Here is a 19,759-nt window from a genome sequence, read left to right as displayed (position 1 = left end):
CATTCATTTGATCTTCAGTCACTGATACTCTTTCTTCTAGTTGATCAAGTCAGTTACTGAAGCTTGTGGATTGTCACATATTTCTCGTGTCATGGTTTTCATCTCTATCAGGTCATTTATGAACTTCTCTGCATTGGTTATTCTAGTTATCCATTCGTCAAATCTTTTTTAGTTTCTTTGCACTGGGTTCGTAGTTCCTCCTTTAGCTCTGCAAAGTTTGATTGACTGATGGCTTCTTCTCTCGACTTGTCAAAGTCATTCTCCATCTAGCTTTGTTCCATTGCTGGTGAGGAGCTGCGTTCCTTTGGAGGGGGAGAGGCACTCTGATTTTTTGAATTTTCAGTTTTTCTGCATGCATTTTCCCCATCTTTGTGGTTTTATCTACCTTTTTGGTCTTTGATGATGGTCACGTACAGATGGGGTTTTGATGTGGATGTCCTTTCAGTTTGTTAGTTTTCCTTCTAACACTCAGAACCCTCAGCTGCAGGTCTGTTGGAGTTTGCTTGAGGTCCACTCCAGACCCTTTTTGCCTGGGTATCAGCAGTGGAGGCTCAATTAAAAATACAGAAATCACCCGTCTTCTGTGTCACTCACACTGAGAGCTGGAGGCTGGAGCTGTTCCTGTTCAACCCTCTTGGTGCCCAATCTCAAGTAAAATAATTTTTAAACGACCAAGGTGGATAACTGACTGTTCGGAAATAAATAGAACTATTTGGTGTAAACTGCAGATGAGGCTTGCTTAGATGGGCTGACAGAGATGAAAGTGATGAAACTGGTTGCAGCAGGAAATTATTTTGAAGCTTGAACATCACAATGATAATATAGCTTATTTGACTAGATATTATGTGATGTAAGGGGAAAACAGAAAAGTCAAGAATAAATCCTTGTTTGATTAATTAGATGAATAATTTACCAAGACCAAATAGAGTTGGAAGAGGAGTAAATTTGTAGTTCTAGGAGGGAAGAGGCAGAGGTAGGAGAAACCCGAGGAGAGAGCTAGAGGTTCCTGGAAAGACTGATAGAGTGTTCCCAAAAGAACGGTAAACTGCCAAGGGGTCGCAGGAGATGCAGGACTGAGAATTGATTCCTGAAATGAGTGGAATGGAGGCAGTAGACCACCCTGACAGACTTGGAGTGGAAAGAACAAAAGCATCTTTAATGTGTGTTTTAAAAAATGGAAGTGAGAGGATTGGGAAAGAATCACACACATACGTTTCAAGAACTTTTGCAATAAAAATGGCAGACAAATAATATGGTAGGAAAGAAACACTAAGAGTCATAGGAGACCTCTGTAGAAATGGGTGATGTTTCAGCAGGCTTTTGCTGATTGAAGTAATCCCATAGAGCGTAGATGTAAGAATCAGGAGACAAAAAGGTCACATGCAGAAGCAAAATCCTTGATTGGGTAATGTGGTTTAGAATCAAGAGGGAAGGTAAGAGATAGAGGTAGGAAGGCTTCACCTAAGATAATAGGAAAGAAGCCAGAGAACTGTGATTGAACTGAATGTGGTTGCTCAACTTGGTGGTGCACACAGCAAGATCCTTCTATTCTGATTTTTCTGAACTCCTTAGTGAATTATCTGAGGCTATCAGAGGGCACAGCAGCAGTTTTCTAATATTGAACCTTCCTTGCTTGAGAAGCAGACATGCCAATCTCTGCAAGGTTTTTGGTATGTATGTTACCTCATTAATCTCCATATTCTAAGGTAACTGTTATGATTCTTCTCATTTTAGATGAGGAAATTCAAGCTCTGAGAGACCAAGTAGCTTTTTAAGAGTCCAGAACTAGCAAGAAAAAGATTTATGTCTTAACTAAAACCTGAGAGCTTCCCAATTTTTCGCTCCTTAAAGTCATGCTGCCTCCTTAGTGAAATCCATTCAGGTTTCATTAAGGAAAGATGAGGAGCATAGGGAGGGAGGAAAGTGATCACTGTTAAAATAGGGTAAATGGGATAGAGAGGATTCTGTGGATAAGAAGCATAGAGCCATATTCATTCCCTTGAAACCAAACTCAGTTTCTTAGAAATGATAAGGATTTCTTTTTGCTTCTGTGACTTATTTTCCATTTGTTGTGTTTTTGGCCTTAAGATTACTGGAATATCAGTAAACGATCTGATAATAATTTTAAAATTTCAGTTGGTACTATAGAAGTCAGGGAAGGGCCAGGTGTGATGGCTCACGCCTGTAATCCCAAGATATTGGGAGGCTGAGGCAAGCAGATCACCTGAAGTCAGAAGTTCTAGCCTAGCCTGGCCAACAGGGTAAAACCCCATCTCAACTAAAATTACAAAAATTACCTAGGCATGATGGTGGGAACCTGTAATCCCAGCTACTGTGAAGGGTGAGGCAGGAGAATAGCTTCAACCCAGGATATGCAGGTTGTGGTAAGCCAAGATTACGCCACTGCACTCCAACCTAGGTGATAGAGCAAGACTCCATCTCAGAAAAAGAAAAAAAAAAAAAAGAAGCCAGGGAAGGAGATAAACAGTAAAACATTGTTCATGGCAGCTGGCTAAATTAGAATTAAAGAGGAGGGAAGCTCCCTGGAAGCAACAGAGAGAAGGGGTCCTAGATGTTCTTGGTCCTCACATTCCACATTCACAAACACTGAGAAAGAGGTACCACAATCAGAAATTGCAAGCTGATTATTTTATTGGTATATTGAATTTAGAGCTATGACCACCTTCTTCCAATGTCATGGCATTTGAATCGTTTGAATCACTGTCATCTTCTTATTCAGTTTCTGAAACAAACAAACAAGGAAGTTCATAAACCAGACTTGACATGGCAGGAAATGTCTAATTCCTCACTGGTGTTACTGCAGTAGAGTATGAGAGCCCATCCTCTCTCCTCCAACCCTTCTACCCCTGTGATTCCTTCCTAATTTTTTCTGTGTTCACTCTTTTGGTGCCCTTGGACACAATGTGCTCCAAATTGTTGCTTAGAAGATGAAGAGAAAAGATCATCCTTAGGTTGTTATGACTCATTGCTGTTGAATTTGTTCAAGGATATATTTACACAGATGTTAACTGGCATGTGTTCTATAATAGTGAGAAGCTGAAACCACCCTCAGTGTCCAGTGACAGGGATTGGTTAAGGAAATCATGGGAAAGCCACACAATGGAGTAGCAAAAGCTTGTAAAAGCAAACAGAAAACCACTGAAGAGATGTATTTAGCTCCATAAACTGATGAGGAAATTTTCAAAAAGTGTATTTTTAAATGACTCACATATATACCTGCATATAAGTTACATTATTAGTGGTAGGGGAAAAGAATGCTATATGTCTGTGCACACATAAATATTTCAAAGAGAAGATGCCATAAAGTCAACAGTGGTAGCTTTTTGAAGGAAGGAAGGTGGGTAGGATGAGTTATGCCTTTAAAATTAGCTTCATATTTTCCCATTCCATTAGATACCTTTGTTAGCTTAATCATGTACTTATTGAAAAGGAAGTATCTAAAAAATGAGACACCTTTTAGCTGCTGAATGTTCAGGGACCACTTGTCAGGAATACTGGACTAGAGAGGCTGGCGTGAGGCAGGACTGAGCAAACAATGCTCAGGTGAAAACTTTAAATGGGAGGTCTCTGAGTTTGTGGGCAGAAAACAGCACCAAGAATGAACATGGTACTACTTCCTCATTGCCAGCACAATTTGAGACAGATTATATGGTAAGTTGTTTCTCAACATCAGAATTCCTTAAAGAGTTCATTAGAAATACAGGGTCTTGTTACCCTATTCCAGAGTATCTGGATACAAATCTTTAGAAATGGGTTCCAGGACAATACAATGTCAATGGACTTTTAGTTGATTCATTGGCACAATAAAGTCGGAGAACTGTAGCACTTAGAGCACGTGGTGAACATAAACAGGAATCATACCTGTCATTGAACCTTGATTACTGGGGAGGCTGTCCCTGGGGAGGCCTGGGTGGTCTGCCACCTTGAGGAGGTGGAGGTGGTCCCTGGGGCTTTCCAGCAGGAGGTGGCGGAGGCTGCTGGGGATTGCCTCCTGGTGGGGGTGGTCCTTGTGGCTTTCCTGGAGGTGGGGGACCTTGAGGTTTGTTGCCTCCTTGTGGGGGTGGTCCTTGTGGCTTTCCTGGATGAGGTGGGGGACCTTGGGACTGGTTGCCTCCTTGTGGGGGTGGTCCTTCTGGCCTTCCTGGACGAGGTGGGGGACCTTGGGACTGGTTGCCTCCTTGTGGGGGTGGTCCTTCTGGCCTTCCTGGACGAGGTGGGGGACCTTGGGACTGGTTGCCTCCTTGTGGGGGTGGTCCTTCTGGCCTTCCTGGACGAGGTGGGGGACCTTGGGACTGGTTGCCTCCTTGTGGGGGTGGTCCTTCTGGCCTTCCTGGACGAGGTGGGGGACCTTGGGACTGGTTGCCTCCTTGTGGGGGTGGTCCTTCTGGCCTTCCTGGACGAGGTGGGGGACCTTGGGACTGGTTGCCTCCTTGTGGGGGTGGTCCTTCTGGCCTTCCTGGACGAGGTGGGGGACCTTGGGACTGGTTGCCTCCTTGTGGGGGTGGTCCTTCTGGCCTTCCTGGACGAGGTGGGGGACCTTGGGACTGGTTGCCTCCTTGTGGGGGTGGTCCTTCTGGCCTTCCTGGACGAGGTGGGGGACCTTGGGACTGGTTGCCTCCTTGTGGGGGTGGTCCTTCTGGCCTTCCTGGACGAGGTGGGGGACCTTGGGACTGGTTGCCTCCTTGTGGGGGTGGTCCTTCTGGCCTTCCTGGAGGAGGTGGAGGACACACAGCATTCACTGAATAGCTGCAGCAAATTTTTACTGTAACACAGCTAAATGGGGAAATGCACAAAAATAAGACCCAGACACTTATTTCTTTGCATTTTCAGTGAAGTAATAAAACTCTGGAGTTGAACGCTGGGAAAGAATGAAGCAGTTGAGGGGATCTCAGTATAAGGAGGAGTCAGAATAAGGACACTGCCCAGTTCTCTGTCATCTCCCAAGCAGGCACTCCTGGCCAGGGGGAAGTCAACCCACTCCTGTTGTCATCTAAGACAAGCATCTCTGCTATTCAATTTGGTGGCCCTGCTCATGGTCCCCAAAATCAAGGTTGCATGAAGATTGCCTATGTTATTAGGGGGACTAACATTAATCAATTCCTGAAAGGAAAATGTTGATGAGAAAACACTGAAGAACTGATCAGTTCATGAGCAGAAGAAGATAGTCAAAAGAGATTGAGAATGAATTGGGTTTTACCTGATTTTAGGGAGGGAGATTCTTCCTGAATCACATCTAGAAGAGAAGCACAGGGTGATGGGAAAAGTTACGTCTCGAATCTGTCAAGACTCACAAGTGTTCTACAGGGAAAAGGGTCTTCTCACCACTCCCCATGCCTCCCCTTGGTTAACACATCAGCCACCATCTGTGAAGCTGCTCAAAGGGGAGGAAGGTGTAAGGGGAGGCACGGTTGTTATGACACAGAGCAACAACCACGAACTCAACATAGAAGAGCCCCATTTTTTCCTCCCTAGAATCCCTCAAGACTTAATGCTAATTTAGTTTACACATGCCAGGTACTTCAATGTAATACTTTGGTATTCTTATGCCCTCCATCTCCTATAAATACATTGCTTATGTACACAAAATTTCTCAATTTGGGTAACCAGAAGTAATCATTTCAATACAATCTTACCCATACCACTCCCAGCACATTGAAATACTGCATGTAGGAGAGACAAAAATTACAATAATTGGCTCAGATATTTCTATATCTGTAGTTAGGCACAGGCAAGTGTTTTATCCAGTTGTGCCTCCTCTGCAGTATCTCTGATGTGTGTTTATCTCCATCGTTGATGCTGATCCACCAGGTATAGCAAGGCCACCATCATGCCTGTGTACTTACTGAGATCAGTATAGGATGCTCACAGCTGGACTTGCCTGAATCTGCCTTGCATTCTCCACTGCATCCTTCAGAGCACAGTCATATCTCTCTCTAAATGCAAATCTTACCTTCCCATTCCCCAGGTACAAATTCTTTATTGGATTTTCATTGTGCATTAAATAAATTAGAAGCCCTTGGTGTAGAATGAGGGCACAACAGGTCTCCTGATCCTGGGCATGAAAACTCCGCAGCCCCATCTGTGTTTTCATTCTCCTCTCTTCCCCATAATTACCATTATTACCTCCTAGGTCCCAAGCAGAGTCACCGCATCATCTCCCCCTTCTGTTTTACCTTCACTGAAGCTCCGAGCTGGACTCAAGGCCAGCAGGGCCACTGACAGCAAAATCAGCAGCATCTTGCAGGAGGCTCTGGAGTTGCTCCCAACTCTGTGCTGGGAGAAACGTGGCAACTCCCTTTATAAAGAGAAGCAGAACAATGACACCTTTGAGCTCCACACTGAATGGGCCTTGCCACCTCAGAGATTGGGTTCTGCTTTGCTCACTGCAGGTCAGGTGCATCCCTTATTTCTCTCTGGGACTCTAGCCCAGAGGGATGGGTTGGGTTGGAATTTGTTGGTGACTTATTTCTAGAAGGTACAACTATGACTTGAACGAAGGTTTTAAATGAACTAGGTCCAAGCAATCAGCACTGTGTCATAATTGAACTTCAGACATCAGTAGAGTTTCAATCTTTTTGGTAACACTATTCTCCACTTTCCACTCTGTTATTTATTTCTGGATATGTGTGTGTGGGCAGCAAAGCTACACCCAGCAGTGACAATAATCAATATCTCTGGCTCTTTTTATAGCCTATTTCCATTTCTTGTGATGTATGTACAGATAGTATCACATTTAGCTAAAGTCTTGATGCGATAGAGATGGTTTCTGCCATCTGTGAGATGTGTGAAGACAGCACACTCCTGGGCACACATAGATGATGGAAAGCTGCCCTGCAGCCTTCTCATGCTACAGTATTGTTCAAGCTTCTCTGGATCTCACTCAGCTCAGGCAAGGCTTGTTCTTGTGCAACACAGGAAGGCCAAAATTGTGTATTTTAAAGTATCTTTAGGAGTTATTAATGCAAAATGGACACGGAAACCACAAGGAAATATCTAGACCTGAGAAAACTGAATATATAGTTTCTAGCAGGAGCCATGCAATATCATGTCGTCAAAACTTACTTCATGCTCTTCACTTTCTCTAGAATATTCTATAAAATTCACCCTCTGCTTCATTTGTTTTAAGAATTGTATTGAATTCCTACCTCTGATAATTAAGTGGCTACAATTCTACATTCAAATAAGGTAATCAGATACGCCCATCGAAGCTTCAATTGCATTGTGTTGGTTTTCTTGGTTTAGTCAGTATTTGTGTTATCTGTTTTCTCAGATTGTTCTTCCACAAGGAGTGTTTTTGTTTGTTTGTTTTTTGTTTGTTTGTTTGTTTGTTTTTACAATATTCTGATATGCATTCCTCCTTACATTCTTTCTGGTACTTCTTTGTTCATATTTTATTTTCTGAGTCAAGTTCATTATGTGTAATTTTCTTTATGTATCTGACTTTTCCCACCATTCATGTGGTGAGATTTCCTTTATTTAATCTTCTAAGTAATAAGCTATAATTGTCACCACCTTTGTTTCGTTCTTGTTTGTGTAATTTCACAATAAATGTTGTGTTTCCAAAAAGTCCTATCAGAGATCTGCGTTGTTAGCACTTCTTTCAGCTGCTGATTCTTCTGTTATTTCTAGTAAATCCCTGCTCATCAGTTCATGGAATATACAGGTTAGTCACTATCAATAGCAGTCATTTACCACTTAGACTTTCTGAGTGTCTCATGTTCACATTTTGTGCATGACTGGTGTTAATTTAAGGACAGCTTGGTTGGAGATATGATGGCGGTAGGGAGGGTATGTGACAGTAAATCCTAAAGACAGACCTCTTCAGCACTGGGGAGGAGTGGATCCTGGGCTGTGCAGATGAGGGTCGGGTCTGGCCCTTCTGAAGAGTTGTGGGTAATAGTAAAGGGAGACTTCCTAATACCAGACACTTTGATACAGATAACTTGGCCCTTTCAAGGGAACCAAGAAGTTTGGTATTTTCACTGACAAAAATATAGACATACTTGAAAGGAAAAGATATTATTAATTGGGGGGGCGGAGCAAGATGGCCGAATAAGAGCAGCTCCAGTCTCCAACTCCCAGCGCGAGCGACACAGAAGACCGGTGATTTCTGCATTTTCAACTGAGGTACTGGGTTCATCTCACTGGGGAGTGCCGGACGATCGGTGCTGGTCAGCTGCTGCAGCCCGACCAGCGAGAGCTGAAGCAGGGCGAGGCATTGCCTCACCTGGGAAGCGCAAGGGGGAAGGGAGTCCCTTTTCCTAGCCAGGGGAACTGAGACACACAACACCTGGAAAATCGGGTAACTCCCACCCCAATACTGTGCTTTAAGCAAACAGGCACACCAGGAGATCATATCCCACACCTGGCCGGGAGGGTCCCACACCCACGGAGACTCCCTCATTGCTAGCGCAGCAGTCTGTGATCTACCGGCAAGGCAGCAGCGAGGCTGGGGGAGGGGCGCCCGCCATTGCTGAGGCTTAAGCAGGTAAACAAAGCTGCTGGGAAGCTCGAACTGGGTGGAGCTCACAGCAGCTCAAGGAAACCTGCCTGTCTCTGTAGACTCCACCTCTGGGGACCGGGCACAGTAAACTAAACAAACGCAGCAGACACCTCTGCAGACGCAAACGACTCTGTCTGACAGCTTTGAAGAGAGCAGTGGATCTCCCAACACGGAGGTTGAGATCTGAGAAGGGACAGACTCCCTGCTCAAGTGGGTCCCTGACCCCTGAGTAGCCTAACTGGTAGACATCCCCCACTAGGGGCAGTCTGACACCCCACACCTCACAGGGAGGAGTGCACCCCTGAGAGGAAGCTTCCAAAGCAAGAATCAGACAGGTACACTCGCTGTTCAGAAATATTCTATCTTCTGCAGCCTCTGCTGCTGATACCCAGGCAAACAGGGTCTGGAGTGGACCTCAAGCAATCTCCAACAGACCTACAGCTGAGGGTCCTGACTGTTAGAAGGAAAACTATCAAACAGGAAGGACACCTACACCAAAACCCCATCAGTACATCACCATCATCAAAGACCAGAGGCAGATAAAACCACAAAGATGGGGAAAAAGCAGGGCAGAAAAGCTGGAAATTCAAAAAATAAGAGCGCATCTCCCCCGGCAAAGGAGCGCAGCTCATCGCCAGCAACGGATCAAAGCTGGACGGAGAATGACTTTGACGAGATGAGAGAAGAAGGCTTCAGTCCATCAAATTTCTCAGAGCTAAAGGAGGAATTACGTACCCAGCGCAAAGAAACTAAAAATCTTGAAAAAAAAGTGGAAGAATTGATGGCTAGAGTAATTAATGCAGAGAAGGTCATAAACGAAATGAAAGAGATGAAAACCATGACACGAGAAATACGTAACAAATGCACAAGCTTCAGTAACCGACTCGATCAACTGGAAGAAAGAGTATCAGTGATTGAGGATCAAATGAATGAAATGAAGCGAGAAGAGAAACCAAAAGAAAAAAGAAGAAAAAGAAATGAACAAAGCCTGCAAGAAGTATGGGATTATGTAAAAAGACCAAATCTACGTCTGATTGGGGTGCCTGAAAGTGAGTGGGAAAATGGAACCAAGTTGGAAAACACTCTTCAGGATATCATCCAGGAGAACTTCCCCAACCTAGTAGGGCAGGCCAACATTCAAATCCAGGAAATACAGAGAACGCCACAAAGATACTCCTTGAGAAGAGCAACTCCAAGACACATAATTGCCAGATTCACCAAAGTTGAAATGAAGGAAAAAATCTTAAGGGCAGCCAGAGAGAAAGGTCGGGTTACCCACAAAGGGAACCCCATCAGACTAACAGCAGATCTCTCGGCAGAAACTCTCCAAACCAGAAGAGAGTGGGGGCTAATATTCAACATTCTTAAAGAAAAGAATTTTCAACCCAGAATTTCATATCCAGCGAAACTAAGTTTCATAAGTGAAGGAGAAATAAAATCCTTTACAGATAAGCAAATGCTTAGAGATTCTGTCACCACTAGGCCTGCCTTACAAGAGACCCTGAAGGAAACACTCAACATGGACAGGAACAACCAGTACCAGCCATTGCAAAAACATGCCAAAATGTAAAGACCATCGAGGCTAGGAAGAAACTGCATCAACTAACGAGCAAAATAACCAGTTAATATCATAATGGCAGGATCAAGTTCACACATAACAATCTTAACCTTAAATGTAAATGGACTAAATGCTCCAATTAAAAGACACAGACTGGCAAACTGGATAAAGAGTCAAGACCCATCAGTCTGCTGTATTCAGGAGACCCATCTCACACGCAGAGACATACATAGGCTCAAAATAAAGGGATGGAGGAAGATTTACCAAGCAAATGGAGAACAAAAAAAAGTGGGGGTTGCAATACTAGTCTCTGATAAAACAGACTTTAAACCATCAAAGATCAAAAGAGACAAAGAAGGCCATTACATAATGGTAAAGGGATCAATTCAACAGGAAGAGCTAACTATCCTAAATATATATGCACCCAATACAGGAGCACCCAGATTCATAAAGCAAGTCCTTAGAGACTTACAAAGAGACTTAGACTCCCATACAATAATAATGGGAGACTTCAACACTCCACTGTCAACATTAGACAGATCAACGAGACAGAAAGTTAACAAGGATATCCAGGAATTGAACTCATCTCTGCAGCAAGCAGACCTAATAGACATCTATAGAACTCTCCACCCCAAATCAACAGAATATACATTCTTCTCAGCACCACGTCGTACTTACTCCAAAATCGACCACGTAATTGGAAGTAAAGCACTCCTCAGCAAATGTACAAGAACAGAAATTATAACAAACTGTCTCTCAGACCACAGTGCAATCAAACTAGAACTCAGGACTAAGAAACTCAATCAAAACCGCTCAACTACATGGAAACTGAACAACCTGCTCCTGAATGACTACTGGGTACATAACGAAATGAAGGCAGAAATAAAGATGTTCTTTGAAACCAATGAGAACAAAGATACAACATACCAGAATCTCTGGGACACATTTAAAGCAGTGTGTAGAGGGAAATTTATAGCACTAAATGCCCACAAGAGAAAGCAGGAAAGATCTAAAATTGACACTCTAACATCGCAATTAAAAGAACTAGAGAAGCAAGAGCAAACACATTCGAAAGCTAGCAGAAGGCAAGAAATAACTAAGATCAGAGCAGAACTGAAGGAGATAGAGACACAAAAAACCCTCCAAAAAATCAATGAATCCAGGAGTTGGTTTTTTGAAAAGATCAACAAAATTGACAGCCCACTAGCCAGACTAATAAAGAAGAAAAGAGAGAAGAATCAAATCGACGCAATTAAAAATGATAAAGGGGATATCACCACCGACCCCACAGAAATACAAACTACCATCAGAGAATACTATAAACACCTCTACGCAAATAAACTGGAAAATCTAGAAGAAATGGATAATTTCCTGGACACTTACACCCTTCCAAGACTAAACCAGGAAGAAGTTGAATCCCTGAATAGACCAATAGCAGGCTCTGAAATTGAGGCAATAATTAATAGCCTACCAACCAAAAAAAGTCCAGGACCAGATGGATTCACAGCTGAATTCTACCAGAGGTACAAGGAGGAGTTGGTACCATTCCTTCTGAAACTATTCCAATACATAGAAAAAGAGGGAATCCTCCCTAACTCATTTTATGAGACCAACATCATCCTGATACCAAAGCCTGGCAGAGACACAACAAAAAAAGAGAATTTTAGACCAATATCTCTGATGAACATCGATGCAAAAATCCTCAATAAAATACTGGCAAACCGGATTCAGCAACACATCAAAAAGCTTATCCACCATGATCAAGTGGGCTTCATCCCTGGGATGCAAGGCTGGTTCAACATTCGCAAATCAATCAACATAATCCAGCATATAAACAGAACCAAAGACAAGAACCACATGATTATCTCAATAGATACAGAAAAGGCTTTTGACAAAATTCAACAGCCCTTCATGCTAAAAGCGCTCAATAAATTCGGTATTGATGGAACGTACCTCAAAATAATAAGAGCTATTTATGACAAACCCACAGCCAATATCATACTGAATGGGCAAAAACTGGAAAAATTCCCTTTGAAAACTGGCACAAGACAGGGATGCCCTCTCTCACCACTCCTATTCAACATAGTGTTGGAAGTTCTGGCTAGGGCAATCAGGCAAGAGAAAGAAATCAAGGGTATTCAGTTAGGAAAAGAAGAAGTCAAACTGTCCCTGTTTGCAGATGACATGATTGTATATTTAGAAAACCCCATTGTCTCAGCCCAAAATCTCCTTAAGCTGATAAGCAACTTCAGCAAGTCTCAGGATACAAAATTAATGTGCAAAAATCACAAGCATTCTTATACACCAGTAACAGACAAACAGAGAGCCAAATCAGGAATGAACTTCCATTCACAATTGCTTCAAAGAGAATAAAATACCTAGGAATCCAACTTACAAGGGATGTAAAGGACCTCTTCAAGGAGAACTACAAACCACTGCTCAGTGAAATCAAAGAGGACACAAACAAATGGAAGAACATACCATGCTCATGGATAGGAAGAATCAATATCGTGAAAATGGCCATACTGCCCAAGGTAATTTATAGATTCAATGCCATCCCCATCAAGCTACCAATGAGTTTCTTCACAGAATTGGAAAAAACTGCTTTAAAGTTTATATGGAACCAAAAAAGAGCCCGCATCTCCAAGACAATCCTAAGTCAAAAGAACAAAGCTGGAGGCATCATGCTACCTGACTTCAAACTATACTACAAGGCTGCAGTAACCAAAACAGCATGGTACTGGTACCAAAACAGAGATATAGACCAATGGAACAGAACAGAGTCCTCAGAAATAATACCACACATCTACAGCCATCTGATCTTTGACAAACCTGAGAGAAACAAGAAATGGGGAAAAGATTCCCTATTTAATAAATGGTGCTGGGAAAATTGGCTAGCCATAAGTAGAAAGCTGAAACTGGATCCTTTCCTTACTCCTTATACGAAAATTAATTCAAGATGGATTAGAGACTTAAATGTTAGACCTAATACCATAAAAATCCTAGAGGAAAACCTAGGTAGTACCATTCAGGACATAGGCATGGGCAAAGACTTCATGTCTAAAACACCAAAAGCAACGGCAGCAAAAGCCAAAATTGACAAATGGGATCTCATTAAACTAAAGAGCTTCTGCACAGCAAAAGAAACTACCATCAGAGTGAACAGGCAACCTACGGAATGGGAGAAAATTTTTGCAATCTACTCATCTGACAAAGGGCTAATATCCAGAACCTACAAAGAACTCAAACAAATTTACAAGAAAAAAACAAACAACCCCATCAAAAAGTGGGCAAAGGATATGAACAGACATTTCTCAAAAGAAGACATTCATACAGCCAACAGACACATGAAAAAATGCTCATCATCACTCACCATCAGAGAAATGCAAATCAAAACCACAATGAGATACCATCTCACACCAGTTAGAATGGCAATCATTAAAAAGTCAGGAAACAACAGGTGTTGGAGAGGATGTGGAGAAATAGGAACACTTTTACACTGTTGGTGGGATTGTAAACTAGTTCAACCATTATGGAAAACAGTATGACGATTCCTCAAGGATCTAGAACTAGATGTACCATATGACCCAGCCATCCCATTACTGGGTATATACCCAAAGGATTATAAATTATGCTGCTATAAAGACACATGCACACGTATGTTTATTGCAGCACTATTCACAATAGCAAAGACTTGGAATCAACCCAAATGTCCATCAGTGACAGATTGGATTAAGAAAATGTGGCACCTATACACCATGGAATACTATGCAGCCATAAAAAAGGATGAGTTCGTGTCCTTTGTAGGGACTTGGATGCAGCTGGAATCCATCATTCTTAGCAAACTATCACAAGAACAGAAAACCAAACACCGCATGTTCTCACTCATAGGTGGGAACTGAACAATGAGATCACTCGGACTCAGGAAGGGGAACATCACACACCGGGGCCTATCATGGGGAGGGGGGAGGGGGGAGGGATTGCATTGGGAGTTATACCTGATGTAAATGACGAGTTGATGGGTGCAGCACACCAACATGGCACAAGTATACATATGTAACAAACCTGCACATTATGCACATGTACCCTACAACTTAAAGTATAATAATAATAAATAAATTAAAAAAATAAATAAATAAATAAAATAAAAATAAAAAAATAAAAAAATAAAAAGATATTATTAATTGGCAATTTCTTCTGGCTCTACAGAAAGTGGACTGGTTCTAACTAGTCTTCATGAGTTTTCTCTCAGGCAGAGAGTAGTTGCTTGTGCCCTCAGGTCCCACTGTATTATTGAGATTTATGTCTCTGGTCTCACCAGACACTATTTTCCATAGGAACTGGAGATGAATAATCCTGCCTACATATCTTAAGTTAGACCATCAGGTAGCAAAGGGATGTCAGAGACAAGGAGCAGCAAAGAGGCCAGGCTGACATTGCCTGATTAAGTCACCAACTGAGGTTGCTGCAGGCCTGAGGCAACACAGACTTGTCTTTGGCAGGAGAGTACAGGAAGAGAATAGAAATGCCCCTAAAAGTCACTCATCTCCGGCCCTTTCCCTGACCTTCTCCAATGTCAGCAGTGAGTAAAGTTTATCAGGAAAGCATAAATATCAGCTATGCACTCACCAGACAAAACAATAACAGAAGTGATTGAAAGGTGGAAATTGACACTGTCTGTGAGTGAGGGTGGGTGAAAGGGAGAAGCCAGACTGCTGCAGGAGCTTGGGCATCTAGACGTGAGTGGCAACCCTCAGCACTCCACTTGCCTCCATGTTCATATTCTGAGGTCCTGAAGGAAGAGTCTGCAGCATATGAAATTTTAGGAAACACAATTCAGCTCTCATAACAGCTCCCATCCTGTTCTAAGTCAAGTGTTCCGTGGTTCAAAAATCCTCACTCCCTTCAGGCACTGCCCTTTAGCAAACCGAGTTGCCTCCACTTTCAACACATCCCAAATAGAACCACTTGCATAATCTTTACTAGAAGGTGATAGTTCAGGCCATGATGCTCTCTCCTGAAGGACTTTAATATCCTCAGCTGCTCTTGATAACATTCCTACCAGCACATCCCATATCTCTTCCCCTCACATCAGTCAGGGTGATCATTGAAAAGTAGGAATTAGATCATAACACTTTTGTGCTTCAAATGCTCTTAGAATTTTCTTCTGCACTTGTAATAAGATCCAAATTTCATGCCTCAGCTCTCTCACACCCATACATCTCCCTCCTTTTGAAGACTAGGAAGTTCTGTGAGTAGAACTGAAAGCAGAATCTTCTGTGTTCATTGCATAAACCAACCATTCTGATAATACAATTGTGTGTGCGAATTCAGCTTTGCTTTGAATTGTCTAAAACCTCTGGTTACACTGATGTAATGGTCATTTTATATTATATGTTATATGATAATATATCATATATATTATATGATGATCACCTTTATATTTTTATTCCATGATGATGCTCTCTAAACATATATTTCACAATTATTTGAGCATATTTATATTCTTTCCATTTATCCTAGCAAAGGCATTTACTATATGATATTCAATCTTCAGAACCATCATATTAAGGAGTTGTGATTATTATTATTATTATTATCTTAATTTTGTAGATGAGGTGACTTAGGTGCGTGCCCAGGTTCATATAAATGTAGTAAGTGGAATGGAAGGCAGAGTTCTTGCCTACTCTGCTCCACTGGTTACTTGCTCTTCATGCATTCATTCCTTTACAAGAAAGTGAAAGGAAATGAGATTCAGGGAATGAAAACAAGTTTCCCTTAGAATATTTTCAAGGTTAATTTTCCTGAGACTTTAATAGCTGAGGTGAGAAAAAATATATTTTCCTGAGTAAACATGTTTGTTTGAAATCATAATCATATTTAAAACATCTTCTAGTATTCTGCTTTACCCTTTGGATTTGTATAAAGACACTCAGAGGAATTAATTCCTTTTTTTTCTAATTACAAAACCCTGTCAATGTAGATCCTGTATGTACTTCCTTAATCTATGCTACATGCATTTTTCTTGGGTGGCACATTAGCACTGTCAAAATTTGTGTATGCCCTTTTTTTTTTTTTTTTTTTTTTTGAGACGGAGTCTCGCTCTGCCGCCCAGGCTGGAGTGCAGAGGCCGGATCTCAGCTCACTGCAAGCTCCGCCTCCCGGGTTCACGCCATTCTCCTGCCTCAGCCTCCGGAGTAGCTGGGACTACAGGCGCCCACCACCACGCCCGGCTAGTTTTTTGTATTTTTTAGTAGAGACGGGGTTTCACCGTGTTAGCCAGGATGGTCTCGATCTCCTGACCTCGTGATCTGCCCATCTCGGCCTCCCAAAGTGCTGGGATTACAGGCTTGAGCCACCGCGCCCGGCCGTGTATGCCCTTTTAAACTGACTAAATTTGATCCTTCTAATCACAATGGATCTAACATTCTAGAAATCCAAGAGGGAGTCTGGTCAGAGAGATGTCTAAGAAAGGATAAATTGTACACCACTTACACAGCTTTCATCTTCTGCATGAAGATGTCACCTGTGTCCTGGCCCCAGAGCTGGTGTCCCACCCTCAGTGATTGGGGCCGTAGAAGACATTGGTCTTCAGCCTAAGGTCAAGTGTCTGTAGCCTCAGCTCACCACTGTTATCACAATGTCAGTGTATTCTTCACCTTTCAGTTATACTTCCTATCAGTTCACAGAGAAGTACAATCACAATTTATCTCATAAGAAATACAAAGCAGCCTGTAATCCCAGCACTTTGGGAGGCCGAGACGGGCGGATCACGAGGTCAGGAGATCGAGACCATCCTGGCTAACCCGGTGAAACCCCGTCTCTACTAAAAAATACAAAAAACTAGCCGGGTGAGGCGGCGGGCGCCTGTAGTCCCACCTACTTGGGAGGCTGAGGCAGGAGAATGGCGTGAACCCGGGAGGCGAAGCTTGCAGTGAGCTGAGATCCAGTCACTGCACTCCAGCCTGGGCGACAGAGCGAGACTCCGTCTCAAAAAGAAAAAAAAGAAATACAAAGCAATGTATATCACCCTCATATTTTTCTGATGATGTACCAACTCGGTAAGCTGATACATTTAAAAGAGGAATTTAGTTAAAGTGGTTAATCAATGACTCATTTATTAAACAGATACACCTGTACCTATGTCTTATAAAAGATATTGTCTCTTCTGCTTGAGAATCACGGATTATTATTATATTTTATTGATATTGAAATCCACATGTTTGTATATTTATCATCTTGAAAATTGGGATGTGTGGTACATTGTGTTTTTATTTTTATTTTTATTTATTTATTTATTTATTTTTTGAGACAGAGTCTTGCTCTGTCACCCAGGCTGGAGTGCAGTGGTGTGATCTCAGCTCACTGCAAGTTCCACCTCCCAGGTTCACGCCATTCTTCTGTCTCAGCCTCCCAAGTAGCTGGGACTACAGACACCCGCCACCACGCCTGGCTAATTTTTTATAGTTTTAGTAGAGCCTGGGTTTAACCATGTTAGCCAGGATGGTCTCGATCTCCTGACCTCATGATCTGCCCAACTCATCCTCCCAAAGTGCTAGGAGCATTGTGTTTTTAAAGTTGATCACGACAGAATCTTTCATCTAATGTTTTCTTCTTACAGTGGTACCTTGACATCCTCTCTTGAAGGGGTGAGGTCTGTTTTTAACCCCTTGAGCTTGGGTAGAACTTACTACCAGGACCAATAGATTATATCAGAAGTGATACTGTGTGACTTTTGAGTCTAGATCATAGAAATGCCTTGCAAGTCCAAATTGTTCCTTATGGAACCTGCCTGCCACATGCCATGAGGAAGTCCATGCTGTGAGACAGAGATAGAACATTCATTTTAAAAATGATTGGATACAAAATTGTCTCTAAAAAATATTCAGTAATGAAGTTTTTTTCAGTGACCCAACTGCTATCTATATCATATATTATATTTCCACACATGTGTGACTACATAGCTAAAGATTTACGGATTATTCCTTTCTACCTTGCATAGTGATGTTTCAGATGCCTTAGCTCTTCTAGCACTTACAACAGCATTTAGAGGACTTTTTGCATTTCTGTTCACTTTTCAAAGGTAGAAATAAAATCTTAATGTGAGTGAGTGACTTTCCCTAAGACATACACTTCATAGGGAACAGCATAAGGCAATGCAAGGAAAGAGAGAGAGAGAGAGAGAGAGAGAGAGAGAGAGAGAGAGAGAATGACCTTATTCATGAGAACAATATAAAACACCTAAGACAAAATAGCAAGAAATGCACGGGGTCAGGTGAAGAAAAATGACCAAACTTTGATGCAGAATATGCACTAAAATGTATATACATGTATATTTCTACACAGGAAAACATATTATTCAAATAGGACTAATTTTCCAGGTGTTCTCGTGAAAATTGCACCACGGTCTCCTGTTCATGTCTGATTTCACTTTTGCTGATTCACAAACTCTGTTATTTTTCTATTTGTCAGTCCAATTCCACAGTTTTGTTTATATTTATTGTTTATTGTCATCTCTTTTTTCATTCTCTTCATCCTTGGGTATTACTTTCCTCTGTGCTTCTTTATTGTAATTTTATTGGGACATTGGGAAAGAGCAGAAATCAGTCCATGTGTTCAATGCACAGGGCCTTCCAATACTGTTAATATAGAGACAAATTCCTTATCACGGTTTACAGCAGGTTCTACAGATGATCTTTTTGTTTACGTCTCTTTCTGTTTACGTGTATTCAAGTGACTTTACAAGACAGACTGCTATTACCTGTGTTCCTAATTTTATCAGAAGAATCTGCCACTGTCTCTTCTTCCCCAGCTGCATTAAATGTAACAGGACCATGAGTTGGTAATCACACGCATATTTTTTACAACATTATTGAGTAAACATCTAGCAACAATTTTAAATGATGAATACATTTTTATACTCTAATAGTCTAACAAATATAATTTTAATAACAAATGTATGTTGTTTCAAGTCTATTACTTACCCATCTTTAGAACTGCCAAAGCAAATCTCTCCATATTATAAAAAAATCTTTTGTGCCTTTTAGTAAACAGACATAGAAACAGAAGTTTATGACATGATACATAAAGAGTTTCAATTTATCTTACATTTTTACTAACCTTATTTTTTAGCTAAACTTTTGTCTGTATTTGCATTTTCTTGATTGAAACTTGCCTTTGTAATTTTTATTGAGCAATTAAACACTTATTTAAATAGGCATCCTAAAAACATTGACATATGGCTTTTGTCAGATTGGAATGGTCTACAAAGCTTCTGAAGCTTGAACTTTGGGGTCCTTCATGTGCACAGGCCCTTTCCAAGACCCTGTTTAGAGTGAACAGAATAAAAAGAATGTAAAAGCTTCATGAACTAGCAGTGGCCTTCTTTATGCCAACTCCTTTACTCAAGCCTTTATGTGTTTTTCTGTATTCCACTTACCCATGGGGATCATAAAATTTCAAGACCATCTCCTCCCTAAAACAAATTCCAATCATTTGAAGCTTATCTGAATTTTTTTTCTGAAAAGAAGACTTGGGAATACCTATAGAAGCAAGTTTCTAAATAATCTGATTCTTATGTCTACAAATAATGGCTACCTTCCAGCACTGTTATAAATGTACTGTGGGATTGCAGATTGTGTATGGAGGAATCTAAAGAATGTACTTTAGTGGTGACT

General features: G+C 41.6%; 2 protein-coding genes across 5 annotated transcripts in view; one reads left to right on the top strand and one right to left on the bottom strand.

Moving 5' to 3' along the window:
* Nucleotides 1-19,759, top strand: part of LOC105465902 (small integral membrane protein 10 like 1) — a 295,615-nt gene that overhangs the window by 58,750 nt on the left and 217,106 nt on the right. The window lies entirely within an intron of this gene.
* On the bottom strand, nt 2,628-6,296 carry LOC105465898 (basic salivary proline-rich protein 3). Its single transcript, XM_011714549.3, has 4 exons — nt 6,195-6,296; nt 5,219-5,254; nt 3,883-4,729; nt 2,628-2,743 (listed from the first exon to the last, which is right to left on the bottom strand). Exons 1-3 carry the CDS (start codon nt 6,256-6,258, stop codon nt 3,900-3,902), a joined length of 930 nt encoding a protein of 309 aa, XP_011712851.2. The 5' UTR covers nt 6,259-6,296; the 3' UTR covers nt 2,628-2,743; nt 3,883-3,899.

Source organism: Macaca nemestrina, chromosome 10 (assembly GCF_043159975.1).
Source record: "Macaca nemestrina isolate mMacNem1 chromosome 10, mMacNem.hap1, whole genome shotgun sequence".
Lineage (NCBI taxonomy): Eukaryota > Metazoa > Chordata > Mammalia > Primates > Cercopithecidae > Macaca > Macaca nemestrina.
Note: the sequence above shows the minus strand (reverse complement) of the source record. Positions and strands in the feature narration are given on the sequence as shown.